Genomic DNA, 20,508 nt, shown 5'->3' on the forward strand with positions numbered 1-20,508 from the left:
TCCTTCCTTCCTTCCTTCCTTCCTTCCTTCCTTCCTTCCTTCCTTCCATCTAACTCAGCAGAATAGATTCAGGAAGCTGAATGAAGGGAATGGGGGCAATTGCACATGGGATGAATGTTTACTGGAGAGATGGTGTTAGGGTATATGAAGTTTTGATTCCTCCCAAAGAAGTTAGTTCTAGGAATTGAGGGACATGGCCTTCAGGAAATGCTGCAACTCCATAAGACTCACAAGAAGCAGTTGACTTCCTAATGTTCCTAGGGTAGGAAAAAGATGAATATAAACTGATGTCAGTATAAACTAGCAGACAATTAATATACAGACAGTTTACAGTAGTTTGACCTTTGTAGAAGCACATGAAAATCCTTTTGTTAGTTCAATAGAAATATTAAGAAATGAATGTTTCTCCAGTATAAAGTCTTTTCCAGGCTTACTAGAAGGAAGGAAAGTTTATCAGTACTTAACTAAACTTCTCAACTTAAACTTGCCCTCCACTAATACCCTTTTCCCTCTTTGTCCTAAGCCTAACCTCTTTCTTTTAAAGAAGCATACAAAAGGTCAGGAACAAAAGCTAAGGCCTAGAAACTGGATTAGGGGTGGAAACCAAACCTAGGAAAAGAAATACTTCATGTCTAATTAAAATGATTGCTTCCTTCTTTCTCATCAAGTGATTAGGCCTATGGAGGAAATCCCTTGGAGATTTCAGGTTACAGGAGGGAGTGGAGAGTCCTTGATGGGAGTGGTCAGAAGGTTTGAGTAGTTTAAGGAAAATGATTTTCCAAGATTAAATGATTATTGTTCTGGATTAACGAAACAAAATATTAACTTTTGCCTTATTCTAAATCTTGTAACTGTTTTGTCATGTGGCAAAATTTTCCCTATTTAAAAGTCCTATAAATGTTACTTCAAAATGTCTTGTAGGGAGAGACATATCTGAGATCATGAGAGAACTATGCCAGGTTGAACATTTCCCCAAGTAGAATAGTTCTTGGATTGGAAGAATGATGATAGATTTATATCTATGGAACAATGAGGCATGAGGGGATCATAAGAGCCACTTTAAGCAGAAGCAACAGGGACTGGAATTTCTTTGGTCCTTCTTCAGGAAGAATTGGAGCTTAGTTTCTGTTCCTGAATGCTAACACAGCAAGGACTTCATTAGATACCCCAAACTTAATCACCTCAGGCCTATCTCCAAGAGGCTTCCCAATGTACTCAGAGGCTGAGAAGCCAGGAAGGAATTCTGAATTTATCATTTTCGCCATATAGACACATGTAGCCACAGAAACAATTCAGTTTTATCATTGAAACATTTGTCTTGCTGCCAGACACCAAGGCGTGGCCAAGTGTTTGCCTAAAACTAAAGGTAACTAGGTGGCACAGTGGAGAGAATAATGAACTTGGAGGCAGGAAGACATGAGGTCAGATCCTACCACAGATGGTTTTTAGCTAACTGAGTCGCTTCACCTTTCTCAGCCACCATTTTCCCCCCTCTGTAAATAATAGTGCCTGTCTCCTAGTGTTATTGGGGCCCCTAAGTGGCACCATAGCGCACAGAATGCTGGGCCAGGAAGACTTATCTTCCTGAGTTCAAATCTAGCCTCAGATACCAGCTGGGTGACCCTGGGCAAGTCACACTTAACCATTTCTCCCTTAGTGTCTTCATCTGTAAAAGGTTTGTGTTTGTCCTTCATTTTCGAAAAGGTATAAAGAACTCAATAAGAAAATGGCAAACCACTCAGTATCTTTACCAAGAAAACCCCAAATGGGCACACATAGAGTCAGACATGATTGAAATGACTGAACAATAACATAGGGTTGTTGGGAGGGTCAGATGTATGTAAGGTACTTTCTAAACCTTAAAGCATTCTATAAATGTTAGCTATTAATATGTGTGGGTCATGGATTCCTAGCACAACAGAACATAGTGTTTGGAGGAATCTCACAGTCAACTCATACTAGGAGGGAAGGATTAAGTATTAGTATCATTTTTTTTTTTTTTGCTTTTTGGAGGGAGGAAGGCAGGGCAGTTGGGGTTAAGTGACTTTGCCCAAGGTCACACAGCTAGTAAGTGTTAAGTGTCTGAGGCTGGATTTGAACTCAGGTCCTCCTGACTCCAGGGCTGGTTCTCTTTTCACTGTGCCACCTAGCTGCCCCAAGGATTAAGTATTTATATAGCACCTACTGGGCACTGTGCTAAGTGCTACATAAATATCATCTCATTTGATTCTTTTAACAACCCTGGGAAGTAAGTCCTATTATCATCCTAATTTTGCAGTCGAAGCACCTGAGGCAAACAGGGTAAATGATGTGCCCAGGGTCACAAGGCTAGGAAGTGTCTGAAGTCTCATCTGAACTTGGGTCTTCCTGACTGCAGCTAAATTCTTATGGATAGAAAATATTCAACTAGGGGCAGCTGGGTGGTGCAGTGAATAGAGCACCGGCCCGGGATTCAGGGGGACCTGACTTCAAATTTGGCCTCAGACACTTAACACTTACTAGCCATGTGACCTTGGGCAAGTCACTTAACCCCAATTGCCCCTCCAAAAAGAAAAAGAAAAGAAAATCTTCAATTATAAAATGGGAATAATCCTAGTACCCACTTCCCAGGGCTTTTGCAAGAATCAAATGAGATAATATTTGTAAAGTGCTTAGCAGAGTGCCTTTATTCAAGTCACTTATTGAAACATTGACTATGTTGTGATTGTTGTTTAGTTGTTTTCAGTTGTGTCTGATTCTTTGTGACCCATTGGGAGTTTTCTTGGCAAAGATACTGGAGTGGTTTGCCATTTCCTTGTCCAATTTATTTTACAGATGAGGAAACTGAGGCCTACAGGTATAAGTGACTTGCCCAGGGTCACATGGCTAGTAACTGTCTGAGGTTGGATTTGAACTCAGAAAGATGAGTATTCCTGACTCAAGGCCTGGCACTCTACTCTATCCACCACACAGGGCCACATTTCTCCTTTGCTTCAGGACCCCTAAGCAGGCAGTCACCAGCCTTCTTTCTCTGACCCTTCCTGTTTGATCCCTCATTTTGTGACTTCATATCATCACTCTTGGAGGAGAAGCAAATGCCTTCTCCTGAGAGAGATTAGTAATCTCTTTAGGGAGAACTATATATCTATTACGAAAGAGTTCAGTGACTCATCTTCACTTTTTCTCCTTTGTTACATTATGCTCTGCCTTCCCAATAGATGTCAGGACTCCCCTCTGCCCCTTCTCATCCCTTTTCTTATGGAAGTCCTTTGGGTTAAAACAAATTTTTTTTTAAAGTAACACTTCATTCTCCCTGAAAATCTTCAAGCCATTTTACCTTCTCTTCCCAGGAAAAGGATTAGCATGCACTTTGAGTGTAGAAGAAAGACCACCCTATGCCCGCTGTGCATTACTGTAAAACTCCCCACACTCTCTGGAAACCAGATCCTCAGACCTTTGTCAGTTTGGTTTTAGCTCTTATGGCTAATTCTCCTGGAGAACTACTGTGGAGGCCAGTGCCTCAGGGAATCAGCCTGCACACAAAGAATAAACTCAGTGTATTTGTGGGGGGATAGGGAGAAAAAAACCTCTAACTTTTATTAAAAAAAAAACTAAACTCTTTTAAAAGCTGTATCTTGTTAGCATTTTTGGTGTTCAGTTTTGATTTTCTAGATTACTAATCAATACCAAATGGCAACCGAAAGAAGGCCCCATCTGCATACAGATGATTCATGTAAATATAGGACATTCTGTCCTTGGAAAAGCTAGTTGGAAAAGATTTTCAATATACAGTTTGATTTCAGCATTTCCTGGGGATAATTGAGAAAAACAGCCATGAGTCAGCTCAAGTCCAAATTTTTCAAATTTAATATCTTTATTTCCTTATCACCTCCCCCAGACTGAATTTTTTGTTCTTTCCTTTCCTTTTTGTCATCATTGAAATATAAGCCATGATATTTAAAAGAGTTAGAGCCCCAACAAGGAGAAAAGCAGAGGGCATGAGCAAAGACTTGTGTTAAATGTATGTAACTTTATGGCATTTTTAAAGCATATTTTTTTCCTTTTGAAGATAGCATGCTTTAAAGAGGAAAAACTATGCCTCACAAGAATTATTCTATTTTTCAGTATGAAAAAATAATTGTTATTTTTAGAAAATATGTATGCATCTTAGTAATATTAAGTCTAAATAACCCTTTAAGAAGTTACAAAGAGTTTTCTATTTGATCCTCATGGCAACTGTGTGGGGTAACTAGTGCAGATTTTCATACTTAAAATGAGCAGATAAGGATATTAAAGCTTATAGAAGCTAATAATTTCTTCAAGTCCACGGATTTGATAAAAAATAGAGGCCAGGTTTTTTGATAGTTTGAGGTACTAGTAAGTAGCAGTCATCTCAATTCTGATCCACCAGAATTTGGTTGCTGATTACAAAATGCCTGTCGTTAAAGGGGCACATGTATGGATTTATATTTCCCTTGAAGTTAGGATGCTGGAATAGGAGGAAATTCCATGCAGTTTGCATGAAGGAGACAATACCATGGTAGCAAGTTAGGCATTTGTCCTGCTGATTTCTACCCCAATAACTTTACTAGCCACTGTTTTCTTATGTCCATTTTTGTGAGGCTACCATCCCAAATCAGACCCTCATCACTTCTTGCCTAAACTGTGTCATAGCCTCCTAGCTAACCCTCCTTCTTTGCCCTCTCCTCCTCTCCCCTCCTCTCCCTTCCTCTCCTCCCCTTTCTTCTCTTCAATCCATCTTCCACACAATTGACAAATCGTTTTACCAAGGCACAAATTATAGCTTGCATTTATGTTGAGCTGTAAGGTTTGTAAAGTGATTTCTGCATATTATCTCATTTAATCCTTACAACAGTCCTGTGAGAGAGGTGCTATTATTTTTATCATTTTACAGATAGGAAACTGAAGCTGAGAGATTAAATGACTTTCCCAGCATTGCACAGTTAGTGTCTGAGGCAGAGTTCAAGTTCATTTGTGACTCCAAGTCCAGTGACCTCATTGCTTATGACCATGTCAGTCTGCTGCCCTTATGTTTTGTTTTGTTGCTTTTCAGAGGGGAGAGGGCAGGGCAATTGGGGTTAAGTGACTTGCCCAAGGTCACGCAAGTAGTAAGTGTGTCAAGTGTCTGAGGCCAGATTTGAACTCATGTCCTCCTGACTCCAGGGCTGGTGCTCTATTCACCGTGCCAACTAGCCACCCCAGTCTGCTGCCTTTATGGAAAAATACTAACTCCTCAGTGTATAATGCAATATGGCTCCAAATCATCTTTCCAGAATTATTCACATTGCTCTCTTCCATGTACTCTTTATTCTAGTCAAACTGGACTCCCCAAAGTTGACATGCTCCCTTCCCCAAGTAGAATGTAAATTCCTTAAAGGCAGGAGCTGTTTTGTTTTTGTCTTTGTAAACTATCTTGCATGTAATAGATACTGAACAAAAGTTCTCTTGTGATGCTACTGTATGGTGCTGTACAAGATATCACCTCTGTCTGCTGAGCTTTCCATCATCTCTGATAGAACGTTTTACTTTAAAAAAACATCTCGGGGCGGCCAGGTAGCACAGCGAGTAAGAGTACCGGCTCCAGTGTCAGAACGACTTGGAGATCGAATCCCGGGCTCAGACACTTAGCACCCACCCAGAAACACCTGGCCATGTAACCTTGAGCAAGTTACTTAACCCCAATTGCTTAGGGGAGGCCAGGTGGCTCAGTGAGTAAGAGTACCGGCTCCAGTGTTGTGAGGACCTGGAGATTGAATCCCGGGCTCAGACACTCAGCACCACACCCAGAAATAACTGGCCGTTTAACCTTGAGCAAGTTACTTAACCCTGATTGCTTAATAAAAAAAAAAAACCATCTCATCTTTCTATTGAGCATCTCTACTGATGGTGACATCATCCACTAGGCTTGAGCTCTTTGGAGTCATCTGTTCTTCCCTGCACCAAACTTCTGTGAAGTGTAGTGACTAGAAAGCCTCTTCCTGATAAGGACAGGTCATTGCTATTTTAGTGCATAGTTGCATGAGCTATCACATATTATTAGGCTGCCAGTAGTAATTAGAAGAATGTCCCAGGCCAAGGTTCTCTTTTCTTTTGAATGTTTTTCTCCCAGTAGACTTATAACTGTTGATCCCTGACAACTATATGACTTGGGGATAAAAAGTCTTTTTAATTCCAATTACATGCCTTAATATGAGCCTGTGTCCCCAAAACCCATTTCAGGAACTTTCCCCTCCTTCCTCCCCTCTGAAAAAATCCACAAGAGTTTTGTGGAGCCTGGATCACCTAGCCTTACTGCTCATCTCCCTCAACGTTCTTTAATTAAGCTAGGAATTAAAGCAAAAGGTAGTTATTGTCCTCCATCTCACTCAGCCCTCTCCCATCTATACTCTTTCTTTTATTATTCCTATCTGTCAGCACAAACCATTGATTTTTGTGCTGTTTTGAGACCAGCACAAAAGTTTGCTTGTCTTTCTATATTGGCTTAAGTTTAATTGATCCATATCAGAGCTTTCTTGATCTAGGGTCCATGAACTTGTTTTTAAAAATATTTTGATACCTCTGTTTCTTTTAGAAATATTTTTATTTTTCTTTCAATATTTCCTAATTACATTTAAAGATTTTAACTTTTATTTTTAAAAATTTTGAGTTCCAAATTCTCTCCTTCTAGGACCTCTCCTTTTGAGAAGGCAAATGATATAGTATTGATTATATATGTGAAGTCATCCAAACCATATTTCTATATTAGCCATGTTGCAAAAGGAAAAAACACATCAATTCTTTCTCAGAAGGTACAGAGCAGTTTTTCATCAAGGGGGCCTTTGGAATTTGAATTGTCTTGGATCATGGTCTTGATCAGTGTAGAGAAGTCTTTCACAGTTGATCACTGTTACCATGTTGCTATTAAACTCACTTTGCTTTGTATTTATAAAGTGATACTTTGTATCACTTCTTATAAGACTTCTCAGGTTGTTCCAAAAGCATTCTCCTCATCATTTCTTATAGCACAATAGTATTCCATCACAGTCATATACCGCAACTTATTCAACCATTCCTCAATTGATAGCCATGCCTTTCATTTTCAATTCTTTTCCACTACCAAAAGAGCTGCTACCAATATTTTTATACAAATATGTCCTTTTCCTTTGATCTCTTTGAGATAGAGGCCTAGTAGTGTTATTATTGGATCAAAGGGTATGAACAGTTTTATAGCCCTTTCAATGTAATTCCAAATTGTTCTCCAGAATGGCTAGACCACTTCACAACTCCACCGACAATGCATCAGTGTCCCTATTTTTCCACACCCCCTCCAGCATGTATGATTTTCCTTTTCTATTATATTAGTCAAACGAATAGTTGCGAGGTGGTATCTTAGAATTGTTCTAATTTGCCTTTCTCTAGATAGTAATGATTTAGAGTATTTTTCATCTGACTATTGATAGCTTTTGGTTTTTTTCTTCTGAAACTGTTTCTTTGTATCCTTTGACCACTTATCAACTGGAGAATGGCTCTTTTTTTTAAAATAAATTTTGATCAGTTCCCTAAATATATGAGAAATGAGTCCTTTATTAGAGAAATTTGCTGTAAAATTTCCCCCATTTCCTGCTTTCTTTCTAATCATGGCTGCACTGGTTTTGTTTGTACAAAACCTTTTTTATTTCATGTAATCAAAATTGTCCATCTTACTTCCTGTGATCCTTTCTGTTTCTTGTTTGTCATAAACTCTTCCCTTATCTATAGATCTGACAAGTACATTTTCCTATACTCCCCTGATTTACTTATGATATTACCCTTTATGTTTAAATCATTTATCCATTTTGACCTTACTTTGGTATATAGATATTGGGTCAGTGCTTAGTTTCTGCCAAACCGCTTTCCAGTTTTCCTGGCAATTTTTGTCAAATGTTGAATTCTTGCCCCGTTAGCTTGGATCTTTGGGTTTGTCAAACATTAGATTGCTGTGGTCATTGACTACTGTGTATTGTGTACCTAATCCATTCCACTGATCTACCACTCTGTTTCTTTGCCAGTACAAGATTGTTTTGATGATTACTGCTTTGTAACATAGTTTAAAATCTGGTACTGCTTGGCCACCTTCCTTCACATTCCCCTCTCCCCCCATTCCTTTGATATTCTTGACATATTGTTACTCCAGGTGAATGTTATTGTTTTTTATATACTATAAAATAATAAAATAACTCTTCGGTAGTTCAATTTCAAACACAGGTAGATAGGTGTGTTTCAGTATAATTGGTTTCCTTTGAAATACTATGTATTTTATTTTGTACACTTAAACATTTTGTTCTGAAAAGGAATCCATAGGCTTCACCAGACTGCCAAAAGAGTTCAGGACTCAAAAACAAACAAACAAACAAACAAAAAGTCAAGAATCCCTGATTCATTGTCTAAAGGATTATTTAAGTTTTGTTGTTATTTAAACTTAATTTCCTTATTTTCTCAGTTCTAAATATTAGAGATTTGCTGATATTAAATTTTACTCAATTGTGAAATATATGACTCCACTAAAAATTTTGCCATGGTATGGAGGTGATCCTGATTTACAAAGGTTGTGGCAGTCAAACCCACACTTTTGCAAGTTTTACCAATCTGGAGAGGCTTTGAATTTGGGGTCATCAACAAACTGAATGTCTGTTTTCTGTCCAAGCTAAGTTTGGAGAGACTCGTTCCTCAGGTGGACAATGGAATTTTGGGGCATAGCAAAATGTGAAGACCTACTAAGTTCTGAATGGGTTGCAGTGTGTACCATTGGGAGGAATATCCACAGCAGTGAAAACATAGATCACTAAAGTGAAGCATAAAAAATGTTTGAAACTTCTGTAAGATGTTCTTTTTTGTTCATTTAAAAAAAATGTAGAGAGACTTTTGAAGGAACTGACTGGTAGTATTTCTCTTTTAAAATCAGGAAAACTTAAATCTCGCATTGAATTCAGCATCAGCCATTGGCTGTACTGTAGTTAATATTGGAGCCCAAGATCTGAAGGAAGGAAAACCTCACTTGGTTATGGGACTTCTATGGCAGATCATTAAAGTTGGTCTTTTTGCTGACATTGAGATTTCCAGAAATGAAGGTAAAAAAACAATGATATTATTTTCCCTTAATGCATACTTTTGGCCCTAAAATAGCAGTAATTTATTATTTTCCCCCTTTTAGCCCTGATTGCCTTGCTAAGTGAGGGAGAAGAGCTAGAAGAACTCATGAGGCTTTCTCCAGAGGAACTCTTGCTCCGATGGGTAAACTTTCATCTGACTAATGCAGGATGGCAGAAAATCAGCAACTTCAGTCAGGATATTAAGGTTTGCCTTTTTCTTCAATTATCTTGTTTCACTAATTGACATTATAAAGTGCGGCAAGAAGAAAGTGAGGAGACTATGTGTTATATTTATGCTAGGCCTAACATGGAACCTCTTGTAGAAGGCTCAGGATAAATTCAGCTCCCCACTCTTCTTCTCTCTGCTTATCTGAATCCTCTTTGTTGTTCTAGACACAGCTCAAATCCTATCTCTCCGGGAGAGCTTTCCTTGATCATGCCAGCTGGAGATTTGCTTTGAAATATTATAGCAATTTGTTGTTTGTACATCTCATGTCATTAAAGTTCACATGTAAACCTACATGGGGTCAGTGGTTTTATCTTTCTATACAAAGATGGCAACCATTTTCCTGCAGGAAATGATGCAGACTTTCAGACAAGAAAATACATTGCAAGTTTTATGTAACATAAAGGATCTTGTACAATTCAAAACAATTCCAATGTCACTTCAAGATTTGTTTGCTGAAGTTTGTATGGACTTGGAGATTAAAAAATAATTTCCCCTTGATTTGAGTATAAGTCTGGGACTCCATCCTTCGTAGATTTTTTTGAATAGTCTTCCTGATGAACTCATCTGTTCATTCCATTCTTCTACTCCAAAAACTTCCAGGACCTTTCTATGTTCATGTAAATGTAACTTTATTTATTTATTTACATTTTGACCCTAGTAGTGGTTTTTTGGGTCTTCTGAATAAAGTATAAATTCCTACTCTTCAAAATGAAGGCCCTCCATAACCTTGACTCAACTTACCTTTCCACCTTTTTCTCAATCTTATTCCCTTAACATTCCAGACTTTTCTCCATCCATTCTATCTATCCTTTCATTCTATCATTCATATCTATCCATTTCTCATTCTATTTCTCTCCCTTCTCACTGCCTTTGATCAAACCATTTCTACCTATGCCTCAGATGGATTCTACCTCACTGTCTCCCTTGAGTACCCTCACTCCCTTTGAGGCCCAAATTAAGTGCTACAGGTTCAATAAAAATTTTCATGATGTTTCCCCTTCTCCTCTCCTTCCATCTTTCCCTGTTGAGAGTGACTTCTCTCCTCCATTTTTTTTTCACAGCACTGGGCTTCTCATTTGTATGTACCTCACTTTTGCTTGTATGGGAGCTAGGTGGCACAGTGGATAGAACACCAGGCTTGGAATCAGGAAGACTCATCTTTATGAGTTCAAATCTGGCCTCAGACATTTACTAGCTATGTGACCCTGGGCAAGTAGCTTAACCCTATTTACCTCAGTTCCTCACCCTTAAAATGAGCTGGAGAAAGAAATGGCAAACCACTCCAGTATCTTTGTCAAGAAAATCCCAAAATGGGGTTAACCCTGAAATGACTGGACAGCAACACCACCAGCACTTTCACTTGTAATCATTGTTTTTTGATTGCCTGTCCTTGTATTTGTGAGATCCTTGAGGATAGGATCTGTGTTGATTTTTAATCTCTATAATGGGCCCTGGACTCTGTCCCAGGCCCTCTCTCTTCTCTTTTCATAATCTTTCTATAGTCTTTTCAGCTCAATTATCTTCTCTATATAAACATATATATATATATATATATATATATATATATATATATATTCTCTATATAGCTCCTAAGCTCTAATCCCACACCACCAACTGCACACTGGGTACTTCCAGCTGGATCCATAAGTATCTCGATCTTGATATGTCCAAAACAGAAATCATTACCTATCCACCCCCTCCCCCCAAGAAGCTCCTCTAAACTTCCCTGTTTCTGTCAAGGGTGCCACCAACCTTATAATCACCTAAGTTTTCAACCTCAGAGTTATCTCTGACTTTTTATTTTTACTCACACCCACTATATTCAGTCTGTTACCAAGTTGTGTTGAAATTAACTCCAAAACATCTCTTAAAGGCATCCTTTTTCTCCACTTACGTAGCCACAACCCAGTTTGGGCCCTTATTACCTCTCACTTTAGTAACCTCCTAATTGCTTTCTCTGTACTCAGTCTTTCCCCTCTGCCAGCTGCTCAAAAAGCCTCAGTGACTGCCTGTTTCCCCCAGGACAAACACAAACAGCTCTGTATGGCCTTTGAAGCCCTCGACAGTATGGTCCAACCTTCCTTTCTAGGTGGATCATCCATCACTCACCTTCATGCTCCCTTCAGCACAACCAAAATGAACTCTTGCTGTCTCTCACATGCAATGTTCCTTCTCTCACACTTCATAAACTGTTCCTCAGGCCTGGAATGTTTTCTTGCCTCTAATACATAGAATCACTACCTTCCTTCTAAGTATACTGAGCTTATATCATCTCCTTTAAGAGACCTTTCCTGGTGTCTCTCTGGTTTGTGTCTTTTTCTGCAAGCTGGGTATTTTCCTTCAAGAAGCTCTGTAGGGTCAGGGCATCTTTGTCTCCTTTTGTACCCATGCCTGGTGGGTTGCAAGGAAGTAGTTTGTATCCCTAGTGTCTAATACAAAGCCATGTACAAAATAAGTACTTAAAAAGATAACATGTCTCAATCATCTTGGAGTTTGGAAGACTGGGTACAAATTCTGCTTCTGCTGCCTACTAGTTGTGGGAATTTAGGCAAGACTTCTAACCTCTCTCTGAGCTTTAGTTCCCTCATCTGTAACATAGAGATCAAAGCAGAACCACCTGCCTTGTAGAGTTGCTGTGTTAAATGAGATTATCTATAAAGGACTATATTTAAAATACTTATAAGTGTCCATTATTATATTTGTGGAATTGAGTTTTCTTTATTTTTATTAAATCAGTCTTTAATTCATTTATCCAAAGGTCCTAAACTTGAATCGGATTTTCCTAAGTCACTTTCAACATCATATGTTAATAATAGTAACAACCACAACAATATTATCTGTGTTGCACCTACTATGTTCCAGGCATTGTGTTAAACACTTTGTATACATCTCATTTATCCTCACAACAATCCTGTGAGATCTGATCAATTATGTTGTCCTTTGAGAGGGAATAGTATCTGCTGTTTTAACACTTCTGTAAAGAAATGGAAGCTTACAGAGCAATTTGATTTCCTTCCTTTTAGGATTCCAGGGCTTACTTTTATCTGCTTAGTCAGATTGCCCCCAAAGGAAACATGGATGAGGAACCTTCTGTTACCATTGATCTTGCAGGACTTAATGTAAGTATTATATTCTAGAGCCATTTATATCCAGGGAGCATTAGTCTGGTGCTGTATGGGTGGTTGGGGTAGAGGGAGCAGTGGAGGGGTGGACCTCAGCCCTTTGGTAAATCTGAGCCTTGAAAGATCATTTGTTGGATGTTGGAAATATTACAGGATTTCAAACCTGGAGGCAGGAAGCCCTACCTGGGTTCAAATCCTTCTCTCCCACTTTCTAGCCAGTCTCTGAAACCTCATCCATTCCTCTCTGAATCTCAGAAACTCTCTGAAACTCAGCCAAACTAATAAGTTATAAAGTGGTTGTGATCTCCTTTGCCAAAAGAAGTTCACAATCTTGGGGTGACTAGGTGGCACAGTGAATAGAGCACTGGCCCTGGAGTCAGGAGGACCTAAGTTCAAATCCTACCTCAGACACTTAACACAAAAACTAGCTGCGTGACCTTGGGCAAGTCACTTAACCCCAATTGCCCCACCTTCCCCCCTCCAAAAAGAAAAAAAAAGGAGTTCACAATCTGACAAAATCCCAGAGCCTTGACATATAGATTGGGATTTAGTTTAGTTTAGGTCAGTCTTAGCAGTTGCTATATGAGGGACTAATTCCCTTGTTGGCAAGGCTGCTGCTAAGCCAGATTTCCTGCTCATTTGTATCACAGAAGTCAGAATCAGAATCACAAAAGGAAATAGATTTTTGCCAAGGAGGAAACAGTGGCACGAGTTGTTCCTTATTTATGGATTCACTCTTATCAATAGATTCATCTTGGTGGTTGACATATTTTTGGTCAGCTAAGTAACTGTAGAAATTTCCCGAGACTTGAAAAAAAATAGACTGAATTTAATGACTTGATGGATGATGATTGTACCCAACAGACTTCTTTTCTCAGTGCTCCATCAGGAACAGGATACTTTGTGATCCTTTTTCCAGCTATAATGGAACAAACGAGCTCTTACATAACTACTGCAGAGAGCTAAGAAAAAGTTTCTCTTAGGGTGTACGTAAGAGTGCTTTGCATGCAGTAATGTGGTGCTTGATAAATTTTTGTTGAATTGAATTAAGATGTGCTTGTGTCTTTAGGAACCTGGAATGTGATCAGATCAGGTCATCTACCATATCCAGACCCTATGGCTATTGTGACTGAGGGAGAGGCAGAGAGGAATCTTGACCATGATAGTGTCCCTATCAATATTTCTCTAATGGAGGGGCAGCTAGGTGATGCAGTGAATAGAGCACCGGCCCTGGAGTCAGGAGGACCTGAGTTCAAATGTGGCCTCAGTCACTTGACACTTACTGGCTGTGTGACCTTGGGCAAGTCACTTAATGCCAATTGCCCTGCCTTCCTCCCTCCAAAAAGCAATATGTATATATATATATTTTATATTTCTCTAATGGAAAGAAACTAGGAGCTTCTCTTGTTAAAGGGGGTCATTATCTTTTCCATGTTTGAGGAAAGGCACCTAGTTGTTCACAAGCTGTCCTACATTTGTACATTACTTTGTGAATTTGTACAATATTTTACATACTGAAATTTTAACAAATAGGAACAAATATCCCATGTTTTGTCTTGTTTAGGGAAACTTGTTGTTGAGCCCTGCTAAGGACAGACACATGCAGTCCAACCTTGCTTCAACCCTCCAACTCCTTTAGCGTATTGTATGAAGCATCATCATGCATGTTACCTTGGGCTTTAAGTGAGCGTGGGCAGGATCCAGCAACATCCTTTTTCACTCTCTCACTTGGGAAGCAGCTCTATTAGCTGTAGGAAACTAGGTGGTCCAGTGGACAGTGTTAGAGCTGGAGTCAGGAGGAACTGAATTGAAGTATAGCCTCAGATGCATATGAGCTGTGTGACCCTAGGCAAGTCACTTAACCTCTATCTCCTTTTCTTCTTTTCTTCATCTACAAAATGAGGATGATAATGGCAACTCCCTCTCAGGGTTGTTGTAAGAATAAATTGAGATATTTATGAAGCATTTTTGTAAACTTTTAGCTAGTTTTTAGGGCTGGGGCTGCAAAGAAGACATTTCCTAGGCTATTAAGTAGCTACTAAATGCAAGGAACTGTGCTAAGTGCTGGGGATGAAAAGAAAGTCAAAAGCAATCCATGTCTTCCAGGAACTCAAGATCTAATGGGAGAGAAAACATGTAAACAACTATGTAAAACAATATATGTACAAGGTAAATTGGAGATAATCTCAGAGGGAAGGTATTAGGATTTTTTTTTAAAGTAATTGGGATTAAGTAACTTGTCCAAGGTTACACGGCCAGTTTTTTTTTGTGTGGGTGTTAGTTATCTGAGGCCGGAACCAATCCCCGGTCCTCCTGACTCTGGGGCCAGCACTCTTACTCACTGCGCCACCTAGCCGCCCCAAGGTATTAGGATTTTTAAAACCTTTTTTTCAGTAAATATTTTCAATTTACATGTAAATTTTTTTCAAGTATTTAAAAAAAATTGAGTTCCAAATTCTCTCCCTTCTACCCCACCCCCTCCTTGAAAAGGCAAGCAATTTGATGTCTTATACATGTGAAGTCATGCAGAACACTTTTCCATATTAGCCATGTTGCAAAAGAAAACACAGACAAAAAATAAAACAGGAAAAATAAAGTTTTAAAAAAAGTATGTTTTAATTGCACTCAGAGTTCATCAGTTCACTCTGAAGGTGGCTAACATTTTTCATCATTGGTCCTTTGGATTGTCTTGGATCATGGTCTTGATGAGAGCAGCTAAATGTTTCACAGTTGAACACTGTTACAATGTTGCTGTTACTATGTATAATGTTCTCCTGGTTCTGCTCACATCACTTTGCATCAGTTCATTAAATCTTCCCAGGTATTTCTGAAACCATCTTGCTCATCATTTCTTATAGCAGAGGAGTATTCCATCACAGTTATATAACACAACTTGTTTAGCCATTTCCGTATTGATGGTCCTCTCCTTGATTTCTGATTCTTTGACACCACAAAAAAGATGCACTATAAATATTTTTGTACAAATAGGTCCTTTTCTCTTTTCTTTGACCTTTCTTGGATACACACCTAGGAGTGATATTACTGGGCAAAGAATATGCACAGTTTTATAGCATTTTGTGCATAGTTCAATATTGTTCTCCAGAATGGTTGGATCAGTTCACAACTCCATCAAGAGTGCATTAGTGTCCCATTTTTTCCCACATCCCCTCCAATATCTGTCATTTTCCTTTTCTCTCATGTTAGCTAATCTGATAGTTATGAGGTGGTATCTCAGAGTGTTTCAATTTCTTTAATCAATAGTGATTTAGAGCATTTTTTAAATCTGGCTATTGATAGGTTTGATTTCTTTTTCTGAAACTGCCTGTTGATATCCTTTGACTATTTATCAACTGGAGAATGGCTCTCATTTATTTATTTATTTATTCGTTCATTCATTCATTCATTTATTTATTTATTAAAGCAACTGGGGTTAAGTAACTTTCCCAGGGTTACACGGCTGGTTATTTTGTGTGGGTGTTAAATATCTGAGGCCAGAACCGATCCCGGGTTTCCCAACTCTGGGGCTGGCATTCTTACTCACTGCACCACCTGGCCGCCCCAAATGGCTCTTATTTTTATAAATTTACCTCAGTTCCCTATATATTTGAGCAAGGAGGCCATTATCAGAAAAACTTGATGTAATTTTTTTCCAGTTTCTTGCTTTCTTTCTAATTTTTCCTGCATTAGTTTTGTTTGTGCAAAACTTTTAAAATTTCATGTAATCAAACTTCTCCATTGTACTTCCTGTGATCTACTCTACCTCTTATTTGGTCATAATCTCTTCCCTCAGCCATAGATCTGACAGGTACATTTTCCCATGCTCCCCTAATTTACTTATGATATCACCCTTTGTGTATAAATCATTTATCAGTTTTTACTTATTTTGGTATATGGTAAGAAACATTGGTCAATGCTTAATTTCTGCCAAACTACTTTCTAATTTTCCTGGCAATTTTTTTCAAATGTTGAGTTCTTACCTCATCAGCCTGGATCTTTGGATTTATCAAATACTAGCTAACTGTGGCATTTACTGCTGTGTATTTTGTACCTAATTTATTCCATTGATCTACCATTATATTTCTTAGCTAGTACCAAATTGTTTTGATGCTTACTGATTTTTAATTTCATTTGAAATCTGGTACTGTTGGGCCACCTTCCTTCATATTTTTTATTCCTTTGATATTTTTGCTCCATTGTTCTCCCAGATGAATATTATTAGTTTTTCTAGTTTTATAAAATAATTATTTGATAATTTGATTGGTATGACACTGAATAAGTAAATTAACTTAGGTAGAGTTGCCGTTTTTATTTTATTCACTCAGTCTACCTGTGAGCAATTAGTATTTTTCTAGTTGTTTAGATCTGTCTTTATTTGTATGAAAAGTGTTTTGTGATTGTGTTCATATAGGCCTTGGGTTTGTCTTGGCAGGTAGGTTCCCAGGTATTTTATATTGTCTGGAGTTACTTTAAGTGGAATTTTTCTATCTCTTCCTGCTGGACTTTGTTGGTAATATGTAGAAATACTGATGATTTATGTGTATTTATTTTATATGCTACAACTTTGCTGAAGTTGTTATTTGTTTCAACTAGTTTTGGAGTTGATTCTCTGGGCTGGTCTAAGTATACCATCATATCATCTGCAAAAAGTAATAGTTTTGTTTCCTCACTGGGAAGAATTATGATTAAGGTGGGGGTGGATGGTAGGGGTGAGAGAGACTTCTTGTAGAAGGTGGGAATTTGAGACTTGAAGGAAGTCAGTGCTAATTATTTTATTACTTTTATTGATTTTATCTTGAATAGTTGTAATGAACAGTTTGAGAACATAGGATAGTAAATTTACGCAAAATAATTTGGAAATTGTGTTGTTGAAAGCCTTGGCATTTTGCTATTGTGTTTAATTAACCCTGATGCAGTCCCTTCATGTGGTCCCTATTTTTTAATTCCCATCCCAAACAATATTTTTTATTGAGACATGAAACCTTAGAGGAAATATCACTAAGGGGTCAGGGATTGGGGAGTATGATTAAGAAAAATAGGTATTTGTTGAGTGGTTATATGTTATTTGGAGAAAAATCCAAAGTAGATTGTTATCTATGCATGGACTGAGTGGTATCACCTTTCTATATGAAAACATGGTGATACTTTTAATGTAATAGGTTGGTTTTTAGACAAGAGAGGAAGGAATTAATTTCTGACCCTAAGATGAGCAATGATGAGTAAGTAAAATTAATAAAAACGATCTGACATTTATATAGTATTTTAAGGTTTCCTTATTATACATTATCTCATTGGAGATAACATATGGAAAGTTAAGACTTTATTTCCTGAAATTATTTCATATATTTAGACATAATAAATAATTGAATTCTGACACTAGCCTCATCTTCACAAATCTCTTATGACATTTTATTATTTTAATCAATATTTCATTCTTTTTGGATAATTTCCACAGTTTAAACTAAATCTGGACTAGGCTGAATGCTAGCTCATGAACCAGTGCATCTAGTGATGTCTCTTAAGTAGGTAATAAGTATCTGACAATTCTCTTGTCTATTGTCAACATGGCTCATTGGAGTAAACATTGGACCAGGAGTCAGAAGATCTGAGATCTAAGTCTGATTGTGTGTGTTCACTAGGAATGCTGTCTTACACATTTAACCTTTCAGACTCTGTTTCCTTATCTGCAAAATGATAAAAATACTGGCTTTGCCTAAAACCCTGAGTTGTTATAAGAATCAAAAGATGAGATAAACATTAAAACACTTTGTAAAGTGCTGCACAAATGTAAGGTGTTATTGTTATTCTAATATAGTGAGTTAAATAACTCATGTTTAACCTCTACTTCTTACAGACTTAGAATAATCAAAACTAGAGTTGTTAGAAATTGCTGAAGACATTATCCTCATATGAAGTCAAGCTGTCATCAGATATATATATGCAGAATAATGTTTATGTACAGTATGAGTAAGCTAATAAAATTTTGGAATTAGTTCTTGAGAGTTTTTGTGTTTCGATGTGTAGCTTTAGAGAATAGTGTTAGATAAAGTCTCTTACATGTAACCTGTTTACTCCTGAGATTTTAGTTAAAAATTATGCTGTTGTTGCTAACACTCAGTAGCATTCACATGTAAGCATATAGTAAATGCTCAATAAGAAGGGGAAGAATCTGGAAATCAAAGTTTTAAAACTAAATGTTAAAAAAATGTTTTTTTACATGCAACTGGGAAATAAGATGTACAGGCACTGGGGTATAGAAATCCATCTTGTCCTACTAGAAAGTTAGAGAAGGTATGGGAGAGGATGTAAGAGAGATCACATTGGGGGAAGGGGTATTCAGTAGAATACTTTCTCTCTGGGGGTAGGGGTAGGGGAAAGATGGGGAGAAAATTTGTAACTCAAAATATTGTGGAAATGAATGTTTTTTTTTTGTTTTAGCTTTTTGGAGGGCAATTGGGGTCAAGTGACTTGCCCAAGGTCACACAGCTAGTTTTTGTGTTGTGTCTGAGGCCGTATTTGAACTCAGGTCCTCCTGACTCCAGGGCCAGTGCTCTATTCACTGCGCTACCTAGCCACCCCTGGAAATGAATGTTGAAAACTAAAAATAAATAAATAAAAAAAGAAAATGCTCAATAAATGCTTTTTTCATTCATTTCTTCACAGGAGAAAAATGATCTGAAGAGAGCTGACCTGATGCTCCAAGAAGCCGACAAACTGGGCTGTAGGCAATTTGTCTCACCTGCAGATGTGGTTTCTGGAAATCCTAAACTTAATTTAGCTTTTGTAGCAAATCTGTTTAACACGTACCCATCTCTGCACAAGCCTGAGAATAATGACATTGATATAAATTTGTTAGAAGGTGAGTTCTTTCAGTCGTAAATTGTCTTGCTCTGTCCTGAACACTGTGCTGGCTTACTGTAACAATCAAGGGTAGCAAGAGTGAGAGGATTATCCAAGAAATCATTTTGTGTGTGTGTGTTTGTATATGTGTACAACGTGTTTATTCCTATTTGTATGTTAATGGATTAGAATTCAACAAATATTGGATAAAAGAAAGCCCTGGGGTAAAAAAAAATACCTAGAATTTTCCCAGCTGTTATTAGCTTGGTGAAAACTCCTATATGTCAAAAAGAAATTGATTAAATCATCATATATAATCATGCTAATATGAATAATACGTTTCAATTAGAAGACATTGATGGAATTTTTTTTTCTATTTCAAAGTTAAAGAACAATTCCATTTTTCTCCAGATTGGTTCTCTTTGCCGTGGTCTTAATTAAGTGGTGGGGGGGTAAAATGAAACACTCATTACTTTATTGTCTTATCATATATAAGCTGTCATTATCTATCTCATAATTTATAACTTTCCTGTTTTGCTTCATGAAATGCAGATTTGACCCCTCCTAATGTAGGTACTGTATTTAGTACTTTTCTATCCATAAGCTTATTTATTCTGAATTTTTCTATTATTACCATTTATTCTTTTCTTCTGGGTTGGTGTTTCTTCTTTGCATTGTTTATGCTGTGTTATCCTTGTCTTAATATGCCGAAAGAATGACTTATGATGGAGAAACAAAAGTATGTTTAAATTTTGTCCCTGAAGCGAATCTTTGGTAACATAAACTAACCATCCGATTTTCTTTTTTAGAGTAGTAGGATATTATAGTTTAAAACATATTTATTTTGACAATTTGACTTCACAGTTGGTTTTTAAATCTTCTTTCCTCCATCCCACATGTCCACAAACTTCTCCTGCTTCTTATTTTTGAAAAGGTTCCCTTTGATCCTTCAATATAACTGCATTTTGTAATATTTAATTATCCCTTACCTATTAAAGGATCTTACTATACACAGCATAGGAAAAGACCAGTACCCTGTTTTGTAATATGCAATATAAAAGTCAACATAGATAACAATTCTCTCTTTATTTTTCCTGTCTTTTCTACCCTCCCATTTCCTCATAACTTATGCATCTATTCATATTAATCCAAGAATCTAAAAGATAAAAAAAATATGACAGCTGCAATGGTGTTTCTGGAAAAAGTCACCATT

The 20,508-nt window shown here is 37.5% G+C and overlaps 1 protein-coding gene across 3 annotated transcripts in view; it reads left to right on the forward strand.

The window, feature by feature from the left end:
• Window positions 1-20,508, forward strand: part of PLS1 (plastin 1) — a 154,250-nt gene that overhangs the window by 111,978 nt on the left and 21,764 nt on the right. For all 3 annotated transcript variants that reach the window (XM_069104681.1, XM_069104683.1, XM_069104682.1), the window contains exons 7-10: window positions 8,921-9,086; window positions 9,170-9,312; window positions 12,360-12,455; window positions 19,119-19,314. In XM_069104681.1, coding sequence (XP_068960782.1) covers window positions 8,921-9,086; window positions 9,170-9,312; window positions 12,360-12,455; window positions 19,119-19,314 — 601 coding nt within the window. The remainder of the gene's footprint in view (window positions 1-8,920; window positions 9,087-9,169; window positions 9,313-12,359; window positions 12,456-19,118; window positions 19,315-20,508) is intronic.

The sequence above is a fragment of the Petaurus breviceps genome, unplaced genomic scaffold, assembly GCF_028583685.1.
Source record: "Petaurus breviceps papuanus isolate PSGF00001 unplaced genomic scaffold, PetGlider_PUasm1.0 688, whole genome shotgun sequence".
NCBI lineage: Eukaryota > Metazoa > Chordata > Mammalia > Diprotodontia > Petauridae > Petaurus > Petaurus breviceps.